The sequence below is a fragment of the Manis pentadactyla genome, chromosome X, assembly GCF_030020395.1.
Source record: "Manis pentadactyla isolate mManPen7 chromosome X, mManPen7.hap1, whole genome shotgun sequence".
Lineage (NCBI taxonomy): Eukaryota > Metazoa > Chordata > Mammalia > Pholidota > Manidae > Manis > Manis pentadactyla.
The window spans coordinates 32,842,645-32,868,013 of NC_080038.1; the positions used below are offsets into that span (position 1 = coordinate 32,842,645).

A 25,369-nucleotide genomic window follows, 5' to 3' on the forward strand; every position below is an offset into this window, starting at 1 on the left:
ACGAATTCAAATACTGAAGTCAAAGAAATAAAACACTGCATAACCCATGCTGCCTATCAAGTCTATATTACTAAAGGTTTTATGCAAGTTGCTCTATTTCAAAATTTTCAATGACTAAGAATCCCAAAATTTTGTTAGCAACCTATATCAAGGTTAAAATACAAAAAAAAATTAAATATGCTTTCTGGGTTGTCTCAAAAGAGTGTTTTTAAACTTTAGACAAGCTAAAAAGGTTTCTCTCTACTATAGCATTATAACATAATGCTATCTAAGCATTACATTCATTTTTCAAAACATAGGGATGTAAAATCACTTCTGGAGTACAATCCACTGAAATTCACGAGAAAGAAGTATAATTAACTTACAAATCAGGAAAAAGATAATGGTACATAGGCAGTTTAAATTGTTTGCGCTTGGTTACTTAAGGCAGAGGGTAAAAGAGAGGCAAAACTTGATCCATCTGGCTCCTCTACCGCTAACCCAAATTACAAAAGTCTGTAGATTTGACAGACCGATAGTGATCATGTAATGCATACTAAGTATAGGCAGAAAATATTAATTTTATCTTTTATTCTATACTGAGATTTATTTTGCAGTTTCATATTTTGGGGAGAATACTGTTAATTTTTTGTCATTAAGAGATTAGGCTCCTTATTGGATTTGTTTTAATGCTTTTCATTTATGTGCTTCACTGAAGGTATAATGGCCCCTAAAAATAGGTGAGGCAATATGTAATCAGTGCCATTCACTCCTTTGAAGAATGTTTTTACAAGGTTCACCTTGGCTATATTTGCCTCAGACCATATATACCCTTTATATCCCTTCAGCACTGTAACCAGCTTTTCGTGGTCATGTTTCTAGTGACTGTATGGCTAAGGACAAGCCTGACACTCAACAGCATCTTTAGTGGATGTTTTGAAAACAATGCCTCTAATAATTAACTCATTTTCTTCTAGCAAAAATACAAAATGTAAGAGTTCAGGCTAGGGAGAAGATATGTTTATATTTTACCCTTCAGTAACAGATATAAGGGACATTCTTAGGCCAGTAGAACTAAGCATGCGACCTAATAGCATTCTCACTGAAGACAAGCAATCCAGAAGTGAAGACTTGAGATTTAAAAAAGAGTTTCAGAAGTTACTCTGGGAGGACTTGACTTACTTAGCTTAATCAAAGGTCATGAGGTGGTGCATGGGAGGCGGGAAGAGGGCATCAGGGCAGACAGCTATGTGAAAGGGTGTGCTGCATGTTTAGGCTGGGAAGGGTTAACTACAAGGTACCTACCATTTACTAAGAACTCCTAAAGCCTTCCTTTTTTCTGTACAGTTTACCCTCTAAGTGACTTATATTGTATATTATACCTAGCCCAGTACACATTATGGGTATCTAACATGATCAGAGACAACTTTGGAAGAGAATGGGAAGCAAGATTACTAGATGTAAGATATATGGATGATAAATAGATATATTCATAAATGTATATAAATGAAGTCCAACTGTGCTCCTGAGATGGAGAAGTTTAGCCTGCCTGTCCATCTCCCAGAGGGAGGGCCAGGAAGCCAGGTTCCGGCAAAGCCCGCTTGGAGAGTTCAGCTGAGATGGCACCTGGGTCAGCTCCAGCAGTGCCAGCTAACAAAGGCATTCATGTAACCACAGGACAGTATGCTATTATAGAAAAGATCATGGCATTTTATCTTATTTCACAAGTAAGAAAGACACTTGTCTTATATAACAAACTACAATCTACTCATTAACTTCATGAAAATCTCTAACAATGAAAACCTAGAACTATCATTTTATAAATTTGAAAAGCTCTAGAAAATGACATTTTCACTACAAATTACATCAATTATAGCACTTTACACTTATTAAGCATATTTAAAATTAATCTGTACACACCTGGATAACTACTTTAAATCACATATAGTACTTCCCCTCAAACTAAAACAATTTAGGAGAGATTGGCAGAATACTGTTATTTTATAAGAAGAAAGGGTAAAGTTTAAATACATTCTCATCACCAGAACTGTACTAGATGTAAAGAAGTAGAATAAAATAGCCAGGAAAAATGCATCTTGTGTTTGGCGCAAGAAGTGAATGGGTCTGTCTCCTACAAAAGGACCCTTGTTTCATCGGTCAGGCACAGCACAGGGAGCTGCAGTCTTCTGTCTGGCCCAGGAAAATGCTTTTTACGTTTCTCATGGGGAATATCAAGAAACCAAATGTTCCTCATGAGGTTTCAGCTTGCTTAAGGATATGATTACATTACATGCTTTTGAAACTAGAGATTGCATTTCCTAATGTACATAATTGTTGAATCACTACACTGTATGTCTGAAGCCCGTGTAGTCATGTATATCAAGCATACTTCAAAAATGTTTTAAAAAAGTAAAAAACAATTATAAAAATAAAAAGTAGAGCTTGCTATCAGAAGTTGGGGGGGCTACGAATGACTGAAAGGGGGCCAAAGAGCTTTTAGGGAGCTGACAGTGCTTTTTCTGCATCTGAATGTTGACCATATAGGCATATTCAGTTTGTGGAAAATACATCGAGCTATATATGCACAAAATAGGCATTTTTCTGCACGCATATTACACTTCAATGGTTTCTTAAAAAATGAAAAAAAAAAGGATTACAAAGGAACATTTTATGCTACAATTCTGGATTTATGACATGCCTCAATGTCACATAGGGTAAGAATGTTTTCCAAATAGGTTAATAAAGCATAAACCTCTATCTGGTGGGAAACTATATATTTTAAAATCTCAATTTCAAGGATTTTTAGGACAAGAAGAGTTAACATGTAAGTTCATGTTTTAACTACACTGGAAGTCGCTGAGGCAGGAGTAGAGGGTAGAAAGGACATTAAATACAAGGACTCAAGCACTGCTTTCCAAACCTTGCTCCATCATTCACAGCCTGAGCAAGGTGCCTAATTAACGTACTTTATCTGTAAAATGGGAAAATGACATTAGGAACCCCTACATTGGAGGGTTTGTACCAAGACTGGAAAGATTATTTACAGAGAAAGTAACATGAACAAATAATAAGTATTTGTATATACATATAAGTGATTTTGTAAAGGCCCTTCCATAACAAGTAAGATAGAATGCCTCCTGTGCATTTAGGACTGTCAAAAAAACAAGAAGCTTGGACACTGGCCATAATGTCCAAGATTTTATCACTGGATAATGGTTCAATTAAAGTGTTGACTTATGTGTTCTATGCTCTTGAATGCATCCATTTATGTTCTGCCTGAAGTCCAGCAGCTAGTGCAGGCGGGGAAGAAGGTGGGATGCCTGTCAGGAACAGCCCCAGGACAGCAGGGAAGTAGAAAGGTGACTTGGCTGGGCTGCAGGCTGGTGTTGCCACAGGGCACGATGCTTCCAGACCCTTAGGCTTTCCAAGAGAAGTATGAAAAACGCGTTTTCAAAGTAAAATCTCCTGTTACTTCAATGTTGGCAACAGATTCAAATGTTTAAAAAACCACCATGTATAACAAAGTAAGCCTGCAGGCCAGATTACATGAATAGGATGCCAGTGGTGACCGCCAAAGTCTTGGCTTCTAATAACACTATGATCTCCAAACACTTCCTTCTGTGTGCCAATCCGTTACTTCATTCCTAATCTTGTATTTTCACCACCAGATACATTCAGTTTGACTCTGACAAGCAGGCCTGCAAAATGAATGTTATCTTCAGGGTACAGAACATCTTATGCTCATTTTCAGTTTTACTCCTTACTATTTCCCTCCTTTTTCCTTAGAAAATTTGTTTTTCTTTTGTACCTCAAACAAATGCACGATCCATAACTATACTTTATGTGTGAATTATTTTTTAATCTATTTTGACAAAAACATTAGGACACGGAAATCTGTTGTCCCATGACAGCACTAACATCTGAATTGCAGGCTAACCTGAATGCAACCAGCCTTCCTTTATGCTTCAAACATCGAGGGACAGTATATGACTCATGTATGGTGTGTTAAGTAGAGTTTCACTCTATCCCATATCTAAGGGTTATCGTTATTGTAATCTATTTCATTCCCACAGATCTATTTCCAAAAGCCAGTTTTCTGGGCGGTGGTGGTGGGGTAGTGGTGGATTGCCATATTGTGTGTAAACAAGTCAGGTTCACAGGACTAAACCCATGTATATCAGTGACTTGGAGATTCATGCAGGTAGTTTGGCACCTGACTTCATGTGATCAGAAGGGATAATTATAGTAATACAGGTTAACATTTTCTGAGTACCCCTAACATATTCATGTGTTAAGTAATTTAATTATCAAAAGACCTCCCCCCAACTCCTTTATAAAAGAAAAAAGACTCAGAAAGATATATATATACCAGGAATCCACAGAGCTAATCAGTAAAGGGCTGGAATTTGGGACCAGTTCAGGTCTAATGGACTCCAGAGCCCATGCATTTTTCCAACTGTGACCCAATAATTTGGAGACCATAATGGCTGCCCTCAAAGTTGTTCCCCCCACCCTTCACTGATATTTAAAGCATTATAGATTCCTTTTTTGTTGATAAGCTCACTCCAATAATATCCTGTACTTATGTACTACTGCATATAGTAATAGCAAATAAAATTTTTAGATTTTTTCTCCAGAGCACCAGAGTCTCTAGAATATACATCTCCTTTCTTAAATTGAGAGATACACCAGTCGTGCCCTGTGTCTGACATTTTTTTTTCAAAGATTAGTTCTGATTCTCTGGGAAGCAGACTTCTTGGAGCCTACTCTTGACTGGCAATGCAGGCTCTGCCTGGTTCTCTGCTGGACCTCCCAGGCCCTCTGCAGCCCTCTGTTGCTCCTTCTTCCTTGGCCCAAGTGGCACTCCACCTCCTTCTTAGACTTCCCTTTTCTCAACCTCCCCTTACCTACTGATGTTTCCCTGAATTCTGTCTTCAATTCTCTTTTCCTACTATGAACACCACCTCTCACTCAACTTCACAGTTTTAAGTACATATATAAGCCGGTGATACTCAGCAATCCCCCGAGCTTCAGACCCAGACCTGCTGAACATGTCCTAGATCAACAAGACCCAAGCAATCTCCCAAACCTGCTCTGGCTCCTCTGTTCTCAGCCTTGGTGAATGGCACACTGTCTGTCCAGTATTCCACACCAGAAGGAAGAAAAGCTTGACCTTTTCCCTCCCAGCTACATCTCTACTGTCTTCCAATTCTATCCCTAAATTTCTTGTGATAATACACATCCCCAACCCTCCATCCCCACTGTCCTAGTCCCGCCGCCCTTCAGTCTCCTCTTGGTTTACTCTAACGGCCTCCTAACTGTATGCCCGAGAGTCCCATTCTCTTCTAGCCCACCCTCCGTACTGCTGCCAGAATGAAGCTATGAAAGCCCAAGATCATCTTACTGGTTTAACACCTTTACAAACACATAAAGCTTGTTGCCTCTCTATCCATGACCAAAGGACACTCCAGGCTGCAGTCACACTGAAGCTCTCGTGGCTCCCATCAGCCTGGAAATCCCTGACTCCCTTCTGGGCCTGGTTAGGCTTTACTTTGCATGACTTAGCTCGCCTTCACCATCACTTCTGGGAAACCCTTTCCTAACGGTTCTCTGTGGCAGCTGAAGTGCCACTCCTAAAGCACTAGTGTACTGGCAAACCTTCTGGTCCACCTCTAGGAACAGCCAAGAGTTCCTTGAGATCAGGAGCCATATCTTACTCTCTGCATACCCAAGGCACAAAAATATTTTCTTCTAATTAATTAAGGGATTTAATGGAGGAAAGCCATAGATTTGTTTTCCGATCAGATTTTCATCTTTGGGCAGTCCTGGCTAAGCCCGTGGGAGTGTCAGGAAGCGCAAGACGATCGTCACACAATGGTTACGGCAGAGCCCCAGGAACTCCTTTCCCATGGTGTCCCTTCAAGAAATCTATACCCACCTAACATTCTGGATAGATAAGAGGGTCATAGGATGGTGACTGTGAGCAGCTGTCATTATTTGAGACCTTCCTGATTTGGGTAGGCTTCTGTTCTTTTTTTGCTGCTTGGTATATGATTATTTGTTGAATAATATGTATCAAAAATTAACTTATATCTCAGGTACTGGGCACATAATATCACATTTTATTTTCACAATAGAAATGATGAAGGAAGGAGTTACAGTACCTTCCTCCATTTTATTTTAAAAATATATGCATACAGCAACTTTATGGAGAAATAATACAACATTTTAATCACACTCACCTAGAGTGCTGCTCTTCAGCAGCAGTAGTTGCTTCTGTGGTACCCCTCTGCAGCTTACCTTAAGGTATTTTTCTGCCAGAGTTCTCATTTGAAACTGTAACTCAATGGATTCTACATACACAACTCACACTGGCCTCAGTAATGGTCAGTGATCAACTACAGTAAAGCTTCGTCAACCAGCAGATGCGGACAATAAAAAAGGAACCAGTTATTCCAGTTTACTTAACCAAGTATTAATTCAGGTCTCACAATGACTAGGCCTGTGCTTTTTTGACCAGACACTATCCTATATTTGAACTACCACTTCTAAAAGGGCAGGAAAATGTTTTTGGCCAGGAAAATGTGAAGAAATGGTAAGAAATGCTGCTTCAAAGTGGTTATCTAGACCAGTTCAAATACTGAGATGGGCATATTTTAAGAACATCATTTCAGTATTGCTGGCTGATTATCTCTTTGGTGGAAGAATGTCCATCCATACCTTTAACATTAATAACTTGAGTTTAAGAGTTTCTCATCTCCCTGAAGGCTTTTTGGTGTAAGAACTCCACTTCTATCATCCATCTTATTTAAACATTTTAAGTCTACTTTTTAAATAACCACGTTTAACACTAGAATTAACAGCATAGCACTTATATTTTATCAAAGTCTCAATTTTATTCTAGTAACACTTAGTAAAGGGGGTAGAATGTGGTAGAATGCTGCAATGCCAAGCAATCCAGAGTATTTGTTAGTTATGGGAAGCTACCAGAGATCCTTCCAGCTAAGGCAAAATATACAGTTGCTTCTAGGAATCTCCTCACTTCATATTCATTGCCTTTCTCCTCATATTCTTGCTCATTCATGGAGAATCAAATATGCAAAGAATTCAACTACACAAAATTCATAGGAAGTTTATCCATTAAAATCTTCCTTGATGAAAGGAAGTATAAGAAATCCCTCATGTCCAAGATACAGAATAGACTGGGGAAGGAAATCAGTTGGAAAGGGTACTGGGAATAACCAGCAATCAATCTAGCTGTATTATATACACTGAAAATTTTAAAGAAAGATTGAAATTTTTCTAGTAGAAATCTAGCCTCTCTAGAAATCAGTATCTAACATTAGTTTCTCTTTTCACAAACAATCACTGAGTGCACACATTTAATTTTTATTTTACTTGAAATAATCTGACAACCAACAGACAAACTGAGAATTACAGAACAGTCAATAAAGAATACATGCAGGGTACATAATAGACACTGGAAATGAAGGTTTGGATAGTACAGTTAAAACTAAGAAATTATAGGAGTTGAGAAATACAGAGTTACAGAAGACAAGAGACATTCAACCTGTCATAACTTCTTAAGAGTAAATAACAATATAGAAGACTAATTTAATTGTAAAGTGTAACTTTTCTTCCTTAAAAATTTTATGCAAATAACAAACATGAGTGAGTATGTCAACCTATTAGAGTGACAGACTCTACAAGTTAGAAGGAACTATACTTATAATCTAATCCACTCCATTTTACAGATGAGGAAACTGAGGCTCAACAAGTAGCTTTGTTTGGCTAATAAATACTTAAAAGTTTTACATACTTCTAGAATATATGCATAAATCAATCTCCATTTCATTAGATATACTGCCATTTGTCTAGACAGTAACTAAAAGAAATCACGCTATTAGGATATAAGCTCTGAACCCAGCTGCCAGTTGGTAGATTGTTACAGAAAGGACACATATAAGGTAAAAAGCACTGTTTTTTAAATGGGAATGGCTCATTTTAACTTTAGAGTATCATCCATGCTTATAAAATTATCCTATGTGGTAGGCAAGTTGTAATCAAAGACTGAAAGGAATTGTGCTAACATACATATAAGAAACTAAGACATTTTTAGAGCCTGTAAAGATTTGTGCCATTTTCAAAGGGACTGATTTTTACACACAAAGTAAATACTCTAACGGAATACTCATTTCCTAAAGCTATCTTTAATGAGGGACATATAATATAATCCATGACCTTTTGGTATTTTGATACTTTCTAATTATAGATTTATAATTTTGGGAAAATACACCAAAATATTAGTTTAAGAGAAGCCAAAATTTACCAGTGCCTCATGTTGTTTTCATCAGTCATTATTATACCATGTATAAAGTAACCATGACATCAAATCAATTTAATAAAATATACTGAGTGCCTATTATGTATAGGGCATCCAAATTGTTTGGCTGGGCATAATCAGGTCAAATTTAAAGTTTGTTACTTCAATTCCAAATAATGCGGTAATACATTATTCCAGAATTTGTTGGAACCTGGAGGCCCATTTTCTAAACGTTGTTTTGACTGCCCTGGTATTTTGAACCTCTGTACTTTACGATCTTTCTCTTTTCCCTCTGTGTTAGTAATAAACTTTTTTGGGTATGTTTTATCTTTGTTATATTTCACAAATCCTTTGATTTGGCTCACTTTGTTGGACTCTCTTCCTTCACCTGGTCTTACCTGCCTTTCAAATTCTTCATCACCTGCCTCCTGATATTTCCCCTCGTCTTCCTCATTGTCTTCCCCTTCTTCCTCTTCCACTATTCCTCGCCTCCTGTTTTCTCCCTCTTCCCTCTCCCTCACTTTCCCCTCCCCTTCCTCCCCCTCCTCCCCTTCCTCCCCCTCCTTTCCTTCTCCTTCCTCTTCTTCTTCCTCCTCTCCCTCCTCCCCTTCTACCTCTCCTTCCTCCCCACCTTCCTCCTCTCCTTCCTCCTCTTCCCCTTCCTCCCCCTCCCCTTCCTCTTCCTCTCCTCTCCCCTCTCCTTCCCCATCTCCTTCCACCCCTTCCCCTTCTGTTTCTTCCTCCTCTCCCTCCTCCTCTGTCCATTCTTTCTCCTCTCCTTCCTCCTTTTCCCTCTCTCCCTCTTTCTCTCCTTCCCCCTCTCCTTCTTCTTCTCCTTCCTCTTTTTCTCCTTCTTCCTCTTCCCTGTCTCCTTCCTCTTCTTCCCCCTCTTCCTCTCCGCTTTCACCCTCCTCTCCTTGTTCCTCCCTTTCCCCTTTCACCACCCCTTTGTTTCTTTCCTCCTGACAGCCTTGTTCTCTCTCCTTTTGCTCCTGTTCTTCCTCTTCTTCTAGGTCTTTCTCTCCCATACCCGGGATCGCCATTTCTCCTCCTCCCTTGTCTTTCTCCTCCTCCTCCCACTCACTTTGCCTCCATCCCACTCCTGACGCACCCTCCTTCCAGATTCCCTCACCTCCGCCTTTGGGCACACGGTCTGCCTCTCTGCCTGACTTCCCCTTGCCTTCACTCACCTCTGCTCTGTCTGTAAGGCCAGCTGATAGGATCTCTGCTTCCTCATCTTCCTTTCCTCCAGATGCCTCCACATTTTCCTCACTTGCCTCTATTTCTTGCTTCTCTGTTTGACTGCTTTCTGAATTCACTCCTGACTCCTCCTCTTGAATCACTGACAACTGGTCAAACTTAAACTCGTATTTTGCCAAGAATTTGGATACTTGGTGTTCATTCTCTTCCCACCGTCTTTGTTCAATATATTTTCTGGTATACCACGAGATATGCTCATTTTCTACTTCATCGTCCTCAGTATCGCCACTACTAAACTCTACTGACTCAAGCTCTTCGGAGCAGTCAGCTGTATCCTGCTGACTTGGACTTTCACCTTCCAAGTAATTGTCTGGCTCTTCTATAGAGTCTTTTTCATTGTTAAAGGTCTCACATTGTTTGTTCCTTTTACTTTCCTTAAGAATATATTTGTTCTCTTCATCTTCAATATTCATGTCTCTATTTGGTAAGTCACCAAAGAATGTATAAATCTTTCTTATATTTGCTTCACTTTCTTGTATGTCCTTCAGACCTGCCATTGCCGCCAGCTCAGTGTCCTTCTCAGAGACTGTATCTTCTGCTTTTGAATCCTTCTGACTGTGTTCACCATCCCTTTCCCTTTCTATTTCTTTAGCATCAGGTAGATAAATATTGCATGTAATTTTACATCTGAATATCTCTTTTTGCAAATGCTTTGTATCAGCAGTGGCCTGCAGCCCAGGCTGCTCTGAGTCACTACTTATGCCCTCATATGCAAATGCTTCCATAGTCAGACCTGGTGGCATCATTTGTATTCTTTTTGCCAAAACCTGTTTATATGTTTTCCCTTCTTTCCTTTTTTGGGACATCTCTTCACTTGCATATTCACTACTATCGTCATTTTCAGTATGAGCTGTGTGCTGCTTCAGTTTCTTAACTGTTTTTCGTTTCTGTAAATTTTTTGAAGCAATCGTTATACTACTAGCATCTGACAAAGGTAACGTATCTGCTACAAAATACTGTCAACACTATGCATGATAAGTGTAACTAGGACAATAAAAATGTCCAGTTTTACCAGACATTTTGCTCAGATTTTATTTTCTTTAGGGATAATGTGTGCCACTCTCTAACTCTATGGTACATCTAATTTTGATTTAGTAACATGTACTTGTATTTAACTTTCAAATTCTTACTACCTGTTTTACTATCAATATTTATTCTCTTCCCCTTTTCTTAATCTGAACCAATTCTTAAATATAATACATTTCCAAACTGATTTTTCAAAATGTATACTTCTCTTGCATGCTGTGCAGTTCAATTTTTTCTATGTTCCCTATTATTTTAATTGTTAAATTTTGATTGGTCTTTTGAGTCTGTGAAACTCACAAAATGAAAGAAAATAAATGAAAATGTGAAATTTTTTAGGAATTAGAAAAGATGAATAGCTTAATTTTTGAAGAAAAAATCAGAAATGAAAAGTACAAATGAAATCTTTTTATCACTAAATAATAATGAATATATTTTTCCTTTCAAAACAAAACCTTTTGAGTTTTCAAATTTTTGACCCTCTCCCTTTTACCTGTTACATTCTTTAACTATAATAGTTAGCGTACATTTAAAAAACCACCAAGAGGAAAAAATACTGAAGGTAAAATCTAAGATTTATAAAAACTGAAATTAAACATTAAGGTTTGAATGATACATTAAGAATAGGAAATTAATTTCCTGCCGGACAAAATAAGGCAGAAATCAAATTGTTGACCTATATTCTACAAGCTAATGGACTGAAATATTCAATGAATTTGGGTCTCTGGATAGCAAAGCCTCACTAAATCAAGTTTTATAAACTGTGATGAGTCCTAGGCCTACAAAGACATCATTTTTTGCTAGAGAAATGATTAGAACAGCACAAGTTTAAAATTAATACATGGAAATACTATCATCTTTTTTCATTCACTAAAGGAGACTTGGTAGAGCAGTCCTTTATCTCTCCAGAGTTATAAATACCAGACTATTCCTTCCTCTGGCTGCTCATTTGTTAATCATTAAAGGACTCTTATAACCCATGCACAGTTTCTAACTAATTTCCAAATGTTTCATCTTGTTTTTATGCTATCATTTCCTTGATAAGTTAAATCCTATTCCAGACATTGGAAAAGCAGTTATCAAATATTTTCACTAAAACCACAGAATTTCAGAGCTAGGAAAGATGTTAATAACATCTAACATCCTGTAAGGTCAGAAGAGTAACTCACCCAAAGTCATACTCAACCAAAGGCTCTGATGAATGCTAGCCTCTTCCAATACTTAAGAACTACTAATGATCTTTTACCTTGATGGTAAGAAAGCACAGCTATTATGACTTGTTAGTGACTCCAAAGAGAAAATTTCAGCAATGAAATTCTGTCACTTCTGTTGCATCATAGAAAATACATACCAGCAGAGAAGTCACGAATGAGGTTATCTACAATGTATCCTATCCCTCTGTCTTCTGAATTCTAAAATAACTGAACGCTTATCTTTCAGGTGTTCTTTCCAGAAATCTTTCAAAAAAAATTTTTTTAACTGTTCTTCCCCATCATAATGAAAATGACTTTCTATAGTATACCTTTTGTTTTTGAATTGGTGATAATTTTAATGACTTGTCATTGGAATTCAGGCTCATAACGTGTGTCTGAAAAAAATAAAACAAGTATATGTTCTAAAAAGAATAAAAGACAATATACATGATTATATATATATTCTAAAAATTCTAAAAATGCATAAATAAAATTAATACAAGACAGTGCACAGTAATATAATCAACTCTCAATTATATATTAATGATGATCCAAATGAATTTTATTGTATGTAACCTATACCTCAATAAAGCTGATTTAAAAATAGCAAACAAAATGAAACCAAAACAAAAACGAAAAGCTTTTTTTATGCATATAACAGTATAGGAAGTACACACATAGAAATGCATGATGAAATAAACTTCAAACTTGCATCTAGATAGGTAAATTAGAAAACCATTACCATATTTAAGATGTCAGTAGTTTCTCCAAGGCTTTCTGAATCTGCTGTTGAATAACTGTCTGTCTCTTTCCCTTTGATCATTTTATCTTGAAAATAACCTGATAGAAGGGAAAGGAGTAAACCAGATTTCAATGGAAAATTGAAAGGCAACAGGACAATAAACAGAAATTATTCTGTAATATAAAGTGCAGGTATAATTTTACTAAAGGACTTTAGCTTTATGTCAAGGGAATTGATTCACAGTGATAACGGGTTTTAAAATCTCCTTTTGAAAATTTAAAGACTCTGACACTGATGAAATAACAACCGCTTCATACAAACAGGTGAATGCTATCCTTTGGGGTAAATACTACCCAAGTATCAAGCACTGTGACACCCAGTCCCCAAACAGGGTGCCAGTGACCCACATCTTCCTGGTACACATATCCTTGTGTAGTTCTCTCCCACATTTTATCAGGTTGGTCTGTAGGGCCAATAAATAAAGCAGATATAATTGTGATATCATTGTGGCTTATGTCTTGATCCCACACACTCTCTCGGATCACTTGATCTGTGAGAAGCCATGTTGTGTGCATCCCTAGGGAGAAGCCCATGTGCCAAGGAAGTGAAGCCTCCTGCCAATGGCCATGAGTGGGTATGGAAGAGGAGCCTCCAGCTCCAGCTGAGCCTTCAGATGACTGCAGCTCCATCTGACAGCATGTCTGCAACTGCTGACACACCCTGAGCTAGAACCACTAACTAGACTGCTCCTGGATGCTTGACCCTCAAACACTGTATGAAACAATAAATGTTTGTGGTTTTAACCTGGGAAGTTTTAGGGTCATTTGTTATGTAGCAACAGGTAACTAGTACAAGCACCTAGAAATTTCCATGGAAAACTGCAAGGTTATTACATCATAAAGCAGACAATTAAGTTATAAGCTCTATTTGACTTTACACTTTTCTCAATTACTACACCTCCACTTAGCACCCGTATATTTGAGAGGAGCTCCTCAATGAAGTCTTCACTAAAAACATCAGTCCCCACCATTCCATCCCTTGTAAATTCAATTCAAATAAGCATATAATCAGTTATCCATTCCATGTGAGGTAACATGTAAGAGATATCAACTAAATAACTGCTAATTCTTAATGAACTTGTAATCTAGAAGGGAATATAGAATATCTGATATAGGGAAATAAGAAAGCTCATCTGAATGTTGGGCATCAGGACGCATTTCACTAAGGGGGTTCAGGGAAGGATGAGTAGAATTCTGAGGCAGAGATGGAGCTAGCTAGGGAAGAAATGAAGCGCAGTGCTAACAGAAACAACAGAATGGCTTACATTGAAGGCTTACCATGTGCTGGGAACATATGCTTTTATACATGTTGGGTTAACCTCATGAGAACAAGAGAGGTGCATCATAGCTCTACTTCACAAAAAATAAATTTTAAGGTCCAGTGACTTTTAGGCATCAAGTGTCAATCTCAGGTCTGTCTTGACTTCATAGACTTTTCACTAAGTCTGTGAAGAGCTCAGTTTGATCAAAATCAGGGATTGGCAAACTTTTTTTGTAAAAGGCCATAGTAAACATTTAAGGCTTTGTGGACTTACAGTCTTTGTCCTAACTATTCAAACTACAACTGTAATGTGAAGGTAGCCAGAGACAACACATAAAGGAATGAATGGGCATGACTGGATTCCAATTAAACTATGAAAACAGGCAGGTGGCTAGATTTGGCACATGGGCCATGGTTTGCAGATTCATGACCTAACATTCGGGTTATAAGAAAAAGACTATTGAGAGATGAAGCTAGAAAAGCAGGTGGGAGTTATATGGGGGGGATATACACTTATTTTCAAAAATAGTAGACATCCTCCAAAGACACTGGAGCAGACGGCAACTGAACTGCACTTAAGGAGATTAAGGTAGAAAGTGCTTAAGCAGGACAGATTAGACATGGCAGAGAATGGGGGTTTGGAAAATAGATAGTAGGTCATTTAAGCTCATGGCCTTGCTTTATATTTGACTGAGAAAATAGAAATTGTCAGACCTGATCTTCTTTATCTTCTCACCAAATGTACACATTTATCTACATTTTTCTATTAAAATGTAGGATGTATCTTTCCTCTTACCAGAGACTGTTCTGTATGCCAGCCCCTTTGTCTTCTCAAGAGCTTTGTACCTTTGGTTACACCCTCTCTCGCATGTCCTACCAAATCTCTTCAGAGCTACTAGCTCACATCCATCAGCATACAAATATGCTCTAATATTTCCCATTGAAATATTTATCTGCTCCTCTCCATGACCAAAATATGTAAGAGAATATCTATACACCATATCTTCTCATTTCCTCATTTCCCATTCATGCCTCAACCTGGTTCTGCCTTGATCTTCTCCTGATACTACTCTTGTTGAGATCACCAGTAATCTCCATGATGTTAGATCCATGGGATACTTCTTTGAGCTTTTCACTGACCTTTGAGAAGTACTGTGAATTCATGACCATACTCTTGCCTATATTCCCTCCTTCTACCCTGCTGGCAGATGAGGCTTAGAAGGGCTGCTTTGCTGGGTCTTCCTCCCTGACCTTCTAAATGTTCGATGTTTTCAGGGCTAAATCCTGGGGTCTCTTCTCTTTCTACTCTATTCTCTAATAGGTGATTTTTACCACTTCCATGGAATATAAAGAACATGTCAATGTTGATGGTTTCCAAATTTCTACCTCTGAACTAGCTGTCTATTCTGAATTTCAGGCTTGCATTTTCAAATGCCTGCTTGATAATTCTACGTAGATGTCTCAGAGTTATCTCAAGCTCAATTGTTAATTTTCCCCTCAAATTTGTCTATCATTCTTCTGCCTAGGAATCATCCTTGATTCTTCCCTTTCCTTCACATCTGTGTGTAATCCATAAACAAGTTTAGCAAGTTTCGTTGGTTCTATGTCTAAAATGTATTCCAAATCTGCTCCCTTCTCTCCATCTCCACTGCAAATATTGGTCCATACACTGTCATTATCTCTTGAAAAAGTTTCCTAAGTATTCTTACCTCTAGTCTGGCCTCCCTACAATCCACAGAGGCAAAAGTGATCATCTTAAAATGTAAGTTGGATTGGAATACATCACTCCACTGTTTAAAACCCTTTAATGATTTTCTATTGTACTTAAGAAAACACTCAATTTACATAGGCTTCTCATGGCCTATAAAACCATGAATAACTTTCACTGTCTCTTTAACATGATCCTGTCCTGCTTTTTTCTTCGTCTCTAGCCTCGGTGGTTTTCTTCCCTTATAAAATGTCTCCAAACTTTTGCCTATAGTATTTTATTTGCCTGCAATGCATATATCCTCTCTTTCTGTGTGGTGGCTCTTTCTTATATCTCATGTTTTGGTTTAAATGCCACATCCTCAGCAAGGTCTTCTCTGACCTCTATCACTTCATGATAAACAGTGAAGTCTGCAAATAATTTTAGAAAAAGTTGCATTATATGTTGGATAGAACTTTCAGAATACTTTTTATTAAGACAGTTTTAGCAAATAGTACCAAAAGGCTAAGAGATGGCCCTTCCTTTGTAGATAAGATCTAGCTACAAAAGTATGTATATCTTCACATTCAAATCTCTTAAAGTGGAAAAAACCTTCCTCCAGACCATACACTTCTTTTTTCCTTGTACACACTGTTTTGAGAACCTATTTTTGCTGTGTACAAGGCTGAAGAGTGCCAGTGATTCTTACCTCAAAAGGAAACATACAAAAGTTGTGGGTGAGATGCAGAAAACTGGCCATTATTAAGGTCCTAGTAGTAGATAATATTCCATTCCATTGGCCCACAATTCTTGCTTGAGTTCTGATCTTTCATCACCTCAGCTTTTTGCCTAGGTTCCTGATCTCAAAGACACTAAAAATTATCTGTGCCATGGTTCTTAATGCCAGATGTCCAGATTATCTTAATTCCAAATCTTAATTCTGCTTACTCTGTCTGGCCCTGGCTTCTTGTCCTGCCCCTATCATCCAAGCACATACTCTGTAACATATACATACCCCTAAAATACACAAATATCTAGAAAAAATATTATTTAGAAAAGGTGCAAAACAGCTAAAGAGCTGGGGTTATGATTTAAAACATGAAATCTTTATCTGATAGGCAGTGAGGTAGAGGTATTAATAATAACCATGCCTATATTTATTAAGGGGCTTCTAGAGGTGCTAAGCTCAATGCTAAGTACTTTATATGTCTCATCACACTTAATTGTCACAATTACTCTCTAAAGTAAGTATTATTAAACTCATTTCAAAGACAGGGAAACAGGCTTAGAGAAACTGAGTAACTTTCCCAAAGTCACTCACACAGTTAATAAATGTCAGAGCTGGCATCTGACACCAAATCAATTTAACTCCATCCCCCATGCTCTTATCCATTATGTTATACTACCTAAGTGCAGAACTGCACAAAGGTCCAAAAGACCTCCATTCAAATCCTGTTCACTTCATTTATAAGCTGAGTGGCCTTGGACAGGTCACTCAATCTCTTCAAGGCTTGCTTTTCTCATCTATAAAACTGAATTTATAACTCCCACCTATTTCATGGAGTTGCTTCAGGGTTTAAAGGATGTAATGTAAGAGAAGATACTATGTAGCCTATACACTGCTCTATAAAGTTATGCTGCTGACTGGCAAGGATGCGCAGAAATGGGCACTCTCCTACACTGTCGGTGGGAATGTAAACTGGTGCAACTGCTGTGGAAAGCAGAATGGAGGTCCCTCAAAAAACTAAAAAATAGAAGTACCATTTGACTCAGTAATTCCACTCCTAGGAATTTACCTGAAGAAAACAAAATCCCTGATTTGAAAAGATATATGCACCCCTATGTTTATTGCCACACTATTTGCAATAGCCAAGATATGGAAGCAACCTAAGGGCCCATCAACAGATGAATGGATAAAGAAGAGGTGGCACATACAGACAATGTAATATATATTATTCAGCATAAAAAGAAAAGAAATCCTGCCATTTGCAACAACATAGATGGATCTAGAGGGTATTATGCTCAGTGAAATAAGCCAGGTGGAGAGACAGATACCATATGATTTCACTAATTTGTAGAATATAAAAATCAAGCAAAACAGAAGGTACAGAACAGGATTAGACTCAGAGACACTGAGAGGTGACAAGTGGTTACCAAGGCAGAGGGGAGTAGGTAGGGGCAGGGGGAGGTGGTGGGGGACTGCTGAAACACTATGATGCACATTTGCTTAAAAAAAAGACGTGCTGCTGTTACGTGGGTTTTTAGGGTCACTGATGAAGCTTTCTGTTTGTAAGTATTACTAGATTTGAGTTCAAATGAGAGATGTCAGTCTTAAACTAGGAAGGGAACAATTTAATTAATTGGAGAACATCTTAAGATATTTTATTCATCTTATCCAAATAACACTTAAGATAAACATGAAAACAACAGAAATAAAATGTACATTTCTCCTGAGAGCAGGCAGAGTATGGGAAGGTACCTGGCTCTGTTGGCTGCATGGGACCCTTCTTTTCAGATATCATTTCCTCTGGCAGAATACTTGTAGACGTAGCGGAAGGAACTGAACTGGGGGGGAAACCAACAGGTTGTATGGGAGGAAGTAGCATTCGTGTCATTTGAATAGAATCTGGCGATTTCTCCTTTAAAATAAACAGGTTGAATCAAATGTTAGATGATGTTATATATTTAATATTGACATAAACTACCCTCCAGTTACTAAGCATATTTGAGAGAGAGACTTCAGAACTGGGCAACATACCACAACATTCACTTTTTAATAATCCCCAAGGACTCAAAAATGTTCTGTTATCTCCGAATCTAAGTTGCTCTAAATTGTCAGTTTGGAAGCCTGTTTTTCATATGATGGGGCAAAGTGTAAGTGTTTTCTCTGCCTTCCTTGAGAAACAAAAAATTACTCGTGAGACATAAACAAATAACCACACAGTGGGATATTTCTCATTTTTTGCATATATACTTTTCATAATAAAAAGTCAAACTTAACCTTTTTACTTCTCAAGGAATACGTTTTAGAACTTAAAAGTAATTTTTTATAGAAGAAATGCCTCCTTTAAAAATTGCTTGGCATTTAAAAAAATGTATCATTGAAATAACTTCACAGAATGAAAATCTTTAAATTTAATTGAGAAATAATATTCCCTCTCTCAAACTAAACTCCCTACTTATTTGTTTTCCATGTTTCATTTTGTTTAGAGTGGGTAACATTCTACTGCTCATGAGGTGTAAATAAAAGATAAAAGCAAAGTAGAAGTCAGTCTACATACAGTTGAGAAAACAATTCAGCATTCAATCTGAGGTGGTAAGATAGGCCTATAGAAGGATGCTCTATATACTTGCTTTGTACCCACTATATATAAGCAAAGGTTATCTGTGAGCATTTGAATTTTCTGATTTGTGTGTTTATGCTTAACAGCTAACTCTGACTTTGCTTTAAGATTGTAAGCCCTCAACTCTAATCATTAAAATGATTTATCTGAAAAGACCCCTCTTTGATTTAAAAAGAAGTGAATTTTTTTCCCTACTTTTCTTTGCAGTGGTAGACAATACTATTAAACAGAATAGGCCACAAGTGTACCCTCTCTCTTCGTCGCATACGTGCTGATAAAGTTCTATGCAGTACATTTCCTGAGGGCTGATCACTGATGGATAGAGAAGCCACTGCACAGAAGCAAGATTTGCTTCTTTTCTCTAACGCAACTTCTTCTGCCACACCAAGTCGTGGAGTGGCAAAAGCTAGCATGTGACATCCACCACAAGACACCTGCAGTATAAATCCACAGATAAATTCATCAACATTGGCTTCAAACACAAATGGGTTTTTAAGTGTTCAGCTACAAAACATTTACTTAGCAGTAGATTTCCTACACTGACACTGACATACTGTCTCTCTCTCTATATATGAATTACAAAATACATATTCTTTAAATATGACAGTTGAAAATTAGAACAAATTTAACACACCATTTTACTTTCAATTTAATATAGTATAGAGAAAAAAAATTTGGCACATTATATTTCTCCTTAAACATCTGCAAATGTTATTTTAATCTGGAAGCAACATTAACAACTTGAAAAAAATTACTCAGAGAGTAGAACTTCTCTAAGTTCTACTTGGACAAAAGTGACCCAAGAATAAATCAGCTTCTTGGGTTAATTATGTCTCTAAACCTTTTTCTTTACATGAACATCTTTAAAGTTTAATGCTTAAAAGTCCTTAGAGCAAAATGCAAGCATTTACAATGATGGAACAATGAAAAACAAAATCAGCCCCCACAGGATTTTGAGGAATACCGATTAACAAAATGTTTTAAAAAATTGTGTAGTATTTGCAATACACAGGTATTTTCCAGCTTTACAGTGTTCTACATGGTGGCATAAAACTAACAAACTCTGAACCTTTCCTTCATAATATCTTCAAGGTTAAAATTTATAAATTATTTCTTTTTTTGTATACTACTTTTAAAAACCTCCCCATATGACTATTAGCTCAGTAAATGAGGATTTGGTTGTTTTGTTTGTCAGTGTATATTTCTATCCCTCCTTCTTAGTCCGGCATTTTGTACAAAGCAGGCATTCATTAAATGGTTGTCAAATAAAGGAATGGAAGTGTTCCACAGTATGAGGCACTGAGTCTCTGCAGAACAAATTTCAAGTGATATTACCATCACCAAGTAAATGAAATTTTCAAGTCCATAGTTCTTAATTGGCAGAAGTGTTAGAGACAATAGAGGTACGACACCTGATTGGGATGACATTGAAACAATACCGTCTTATCCAAATAACATTTAGCCAGGAAAACATATTTTCAAAACTCTTAATTTATTATTGGACTTTGTCTTGTGCAGGATTGAGAGTCGTAGTAATAATGAAGTCAACAAATATTTATAGATGACTCATGTCAGGAAGGTACTTTGTTGGGTGGTACGGGAGATTCAGAAAAGTTTTCAGGTATAGCACAGTCCTGGCTCTCAAGGGACAGATGAGAATAAAGCAGAAGAGTCAAGACCAGGGTAAAAAGAAAGATGTTACAGCATGAAAATGAGGGAATGGACAGATATTCAGAGTGGCATGATGTGTGACATTTGGCTATTAGGAAATGAGTGCATTTATTAGATACAGCCATGATATTCTTTCATACAAACATAAAAGTACAAATTTTCTATGAAATACTGACAGACTCAAATATAGGAATGTGAAAATGTAAATTGGGAAATGTGATGCCCTTACCAATCGAACTGTAAAGCTCAAAAAATTACAGCACAAAGTGGGAATGAACTGATTGGTAAAATTCTTTACTCCAAGCCCTAATTTTCCATGATGATCATCTCCAAAAGTATACATAATGCCCATATCTGAAATGCAAAAAAAAACAGAGTTACTTGTAAGGATCTATTTGTAAGTAGAGAAATATATTAACTGACATTACAATTTTAATTTTCCCTTCAAATTCCATGTTGAATTTACTCTGAGCCACTGATGTTTCCACACTATGGTCTCTTTGGTTCTGCACATAATATCAGGCAGTAGATAGTCTGAGACTAAAGCACAGAGCGCTTGGTGGTTTGTGAAGTTGCAGCCGAGTTGTGTGAGGCACTGTGTGGAGCAGCAGCTCCAGCATGGGATCTTGTAATGAATACCACCTTCTCAAGGGGAGGGCTGTGTTTGTATTCTGACCCCCTACATCCCAATATATCTGTTTTCTTTCATCCCCGGGACATTAACTGGATCAGGATTTCTTAAACCTTGGTACCACTCTTTGGGACCAGATAATTCTTGCTTGTGCAGGTCTGTCCCAGGCAGTGTAGGGTGTTTACAGCAGCCCTGACCTCTACCTACTGAATGCCCATTGAACACCCCACCTCTGCAGGTGTGACGATCAAAAACATCTCCTGACTCTGTCATGTGTCCTCTGGGGGAACAATATCACCACTCGTGGAGAACTACTGGCTTAGATCAATCTAACCGTCTCTCCTACTAATTCTACAACCGGGCTGTAGAATGCTGCTGAAGGGAATACTACCATACCCCAGCCATACTGACTAGTCTCTATACTATTACCAGGGTCCCCTCTATAGCTGGGTCCATGATGATGATGAGTAATCCTGTTGCTTCTCTCCAGTTAGCCCTCTAACCCTTCTGCCCACTGCTAAAGCAGTTACTCTGAACCTCCACTCTTCTCAAGCCCCCTTTTACACTCTCCATCTCAAGTGGGGTAAGTGCCACAGGAGCAGAAGTGAAGGCAATGGTGCCGGTATGCGTGCAGAGGAGGGGGATGTCTCTCTAGTCTGGGGATTAGGAAAAGGCTTTCAAACTGAAGCTTAAAGGATGATTAGGGCTTTAGCTGCAAGGTGGGTGCAAAGAAACTTCCAGGAAATCCGAAGTACATATAAACGCTCTGAATCAAGAGAAAACATTACAGTCAAGAAGCCAAAAGGCAACCAATAAGCCTGGAGCACAAAGGGGAGATGGCATGAGGTGAATCTGCAGAGGTAAGAAGGAACCACATCACAGGAGATCCTACTAGTTCATAGTAAGAATTTTTTAACACTACCTTAAGGGCAATAAGCTAAATGAACAGTTTTAATGCAGGAAATACGATCACATTTGGGGACTTCTAGTTTAAGTTGGCAAAAAATTGCATTCTAGGAAAATCCAAGAGAAGTGACTGAAAAATGATTAGAAAATAACACAGTTCAGTAAAGTGACAAGTATAAAAATTATTATTCAAAAATAAATAGCTTACTTATAAATAAGCAAAAACAGTGTTTAGATTCCAAATTTAGACTCAAAGTTCTTACTATCCAGAATGCTTTTCAAGCTTCATTTTTTAACTTCATTATCTTTAGCCAGAAAAAAATAAACTCTAATCTAAGCTATCTGGTTGCACTTCCAACCTCAGTGAGCTTTTTAAAACATGAGCCACTAGCTGTAACGGGGAACTGGCAAGAACTTACAAATAACTCACTACACACCTTTCATCAGACCTGGAGGAAAGAAAATTCATATGTCCCCTGGGGAAGATTCATGAGCAAAAAGGCAAATGAGGTTTATGCTCAATTTTTTGTGCTATAACTCCTTTTATCAGGAGGAAAGGTATGAAAGCTTAACCAAATAATCCAGTTATATGTCAGATGATCCATAATAAATATTTACCATCAATGGCAATTCAAAGTTTATGAAAAATGGTAGTAAGGATACTGAGATTAAGACCCTGCAGTAAGAGATACATATCAACAACTCTTCCGGGACTATGTGTGAATAATAATCTTTACACTCTGTATAGTTCTATTTCATACTACATTAACAAGGACATCAGTACTTGAAAATAGGCAGGTAGCGCTCTCTGAAAGGTTCTTTGGAGAAGAAGGAACAGTGTATAGTAGTATCTTGTATTTTCTGATTCCTACTTCCCCTAACCAGATACCATTAGATGAGCTCCATAGTAGTGGTAGCTTTATCAGAAAGAAGGAAAAAACTGCAGAACTAATAGTATCTGGGTTATTTCAAAATACTATGATTTCTGACTTTTTAATGCTTTACCTCATTTTTAGATAGGAATGTAGGCTAGAAATAATGAAATTATAGAGCCTTTTGTTCCAAAGCAGTTAAAATTGTGGGATTTATCAATTAGCTAGAGGTAAGTGAGTCATTCTTGGGGGAGAATGTTTACTGAGTCCATATTAGCAGGACCTAGTTTCTGAGGTTGAGAGGTAGGCCCATAGCAGCATCTCCTTGATAAGGGAGAAACTACAGAGTGGGAGACCTAGAGGATCCAGGTATTTATTTAGTGGTCTTTGAAATACCTTTCTATCACTGTGGAAATAGGGACGAGTCACTCCTGAAAACGCCTCCTAGTGGCAAAAAGCATCATAAGAATTTACTCGGCCTGAATGTCACTGTCTGTGAACAGGGGGAATGTTTTAAGTAAATTCTTTCTCGTAGGATTTTTCCTTCTGGCCTAAGCAGAATTAAGAGTCTCCAAACTGATACAATTTCAAAAAGATTTCAGCTTTCTGCCAAAGTAGAATACTAGGGTCTTCCCTCTGACAGCACTGATATATTCTGAGGTTCTAAATCTTTGGATCATTTACATTTATCTTAAATTGATTTAAAATATTAAAAAAGAGTTTACAACTTTGTATGTTGGCATATTAAACAAGGAATTCTGGTTTTTTCAGTTATTAATTCCTTTGCTTAAGTTAGATACATTCATTACATACAGTATTTATTTTGTAATAAAATACACCCAGTTTTATAACTATTTAACAGAAATTCTGATCTGTACCTGCTATCACAGCTGTGTGACTTCCTCCACAGGAAAAATAAGTTATTCTCTGATCCTTAAAAGTGTCAATCATTTGGGGTTCTGAAGTTTCCAAAACAGAAGAGCCAAGACCTAGCTGACCAAACTGTCCCAGGCCAAAGGTGTACACGGCCTTCTCTGAAAAGCAATGGGGAGACACAAGAACAGGACTGTAGGGAAGCAGACACTGTCACCATTATAGCTAGAAAAACTGTGAGAGTCAACGTTTTATAACTAAGGCTAAGTGCCTCTGAAAGAAATACCCATATAAGAATACCTAATCCTTAAATATACATTTCTCAATGATGAAGGAAGAGAAAAGTGACAAGACACACAATTGTAAAAATTATGGCATGGGCCTGATTTTATCTTTTACATATAGCCATAAAAGGAATTGCTAAAGACACATTTGCTAAAGACACACAGTGAACTACCTAAAGTGTCCTATGATTTCCACTTAATTCTTTATAAAGCATCAATTGTCATTAGGCTAATTCTTTTCACTGCCTTAAATAAAAAAATGAATAGTATTTTCTATAGGAAAACTCCTTACTTTTAAAAGTGGTTTAATATAATAATCTATTTTAGAAAACAGCTGCAGAAGAGAATTTGCATGAGAATTCAAACTTACAATAGATATGCTAGCTTTATTCACAGTTAAAGTTCCTTTACTAGGAAATGTGACCATAATGAAAGGAAGGAAAAAGCTTATCTATATTACTATTTTAAAAGTGACTCCAAAGGACCTCCTATAACTTAGTACATATTAGCTCATATATGCTCTAGTAATGGAAAAGCATAAAACCAGGATAAATGAGTGGTGGGCAAAGGGCCCTCTTAAGACACGCCACTATGTGAGGTCGTGTAGTGTTTCTGACAGTTTCTGACATTCATCTGCTTCTCCATAGTTGAGTACGTTGTCTTTCCGGGTACCAGGGGAAGAGCAAGAACTTTGGATTAGGGCAGGAGCCCAAACCTTCAATAGTACTAGCTGTGGCAAATAGGCAAGTAACTTAAATTCTCTGATGTTACAATCCCTATCTAATAGAGTTGCTGGAAGGTTTAAATGAGAAAAATTCAGACAGATTTTAAAACATTAAAGAACACTGAGTTGTAAAGAACATTTTTCTAAAAAGTAATTTAATCAACTCATTTTGACAATGGAAGATATCTATGAACATATAACTGTCTATTGTACAGTTTTACATTTTTTCTAATAGAAATGTTTACTTCATAAATAAGACATACACATAACTATTGTCATATAGTTTTTATTTTTTTCTAATAAGAATGTTTACTTCATAAATAAGACATATAGATATCACTTCTTAATGAAAATATGCTATGTCAAAGTGTGAAGGATATGAAGTCACACTGAGGCAATGGCAAAAACAGATCCTCATTTTAGTGTAAGAAATACCATCTCTCTGTTTCATAATCACATGGAATATGTGCTGTTCTGAATGTTCAGCTTAATAGTAGAATGTTGGGTAAAACAACAGTTTATCTCCAGCTGGCCAAG

At 37.3% G+C, this 25,369-nt stretch overlaps 1 protein-coding gene across 4 annotated transcripts in view; it reads right to left on the reverse strand.

Moving 5' to 3' along the window:
* Positions 1–25,369, reverse strand: part of RPGR (retinitis pigmentosa GTPase regulator) — a 50,135-nt gene that overhangs the window by 10,847 nt on the left and 13,919 nt on the right. For 3 of the 4 annotated variants that reach the window (XM_036879500.2, XM_057495495.1, XM_036879499.2), the window contains exons 8-13: positions 23,830–23,985; positions 20,772–20,896; positions 19,120–19,305; positions 18,007–18,166; positions 12,521–12,618; positions 12,108–12,173 (exon numbers count right to left, since the gene is read on the reverse strand). In XM_036879500.2, the coding sequence (XP_036735395.2) occupies positions 12,108–12,173; positions 12,521–12,618; positions 18,007–18,166; positions 19,120–19,305; positions 20,772–20,896; positions 23,830–23,985 (791 nt within the window). Of the gene's footprint in view, positions 1–7,068; positions 10,450–12,107; positions 12,174–12,520; positions 12,619–18,006; positions 18,167–19,119; positions 19,306–20,771; positions 20,897–23,829; positions 23,986–25,369 lie in introns of those variants that run through there. The other variant, XM_036879498.2, reaches the window with a different exon arrangement.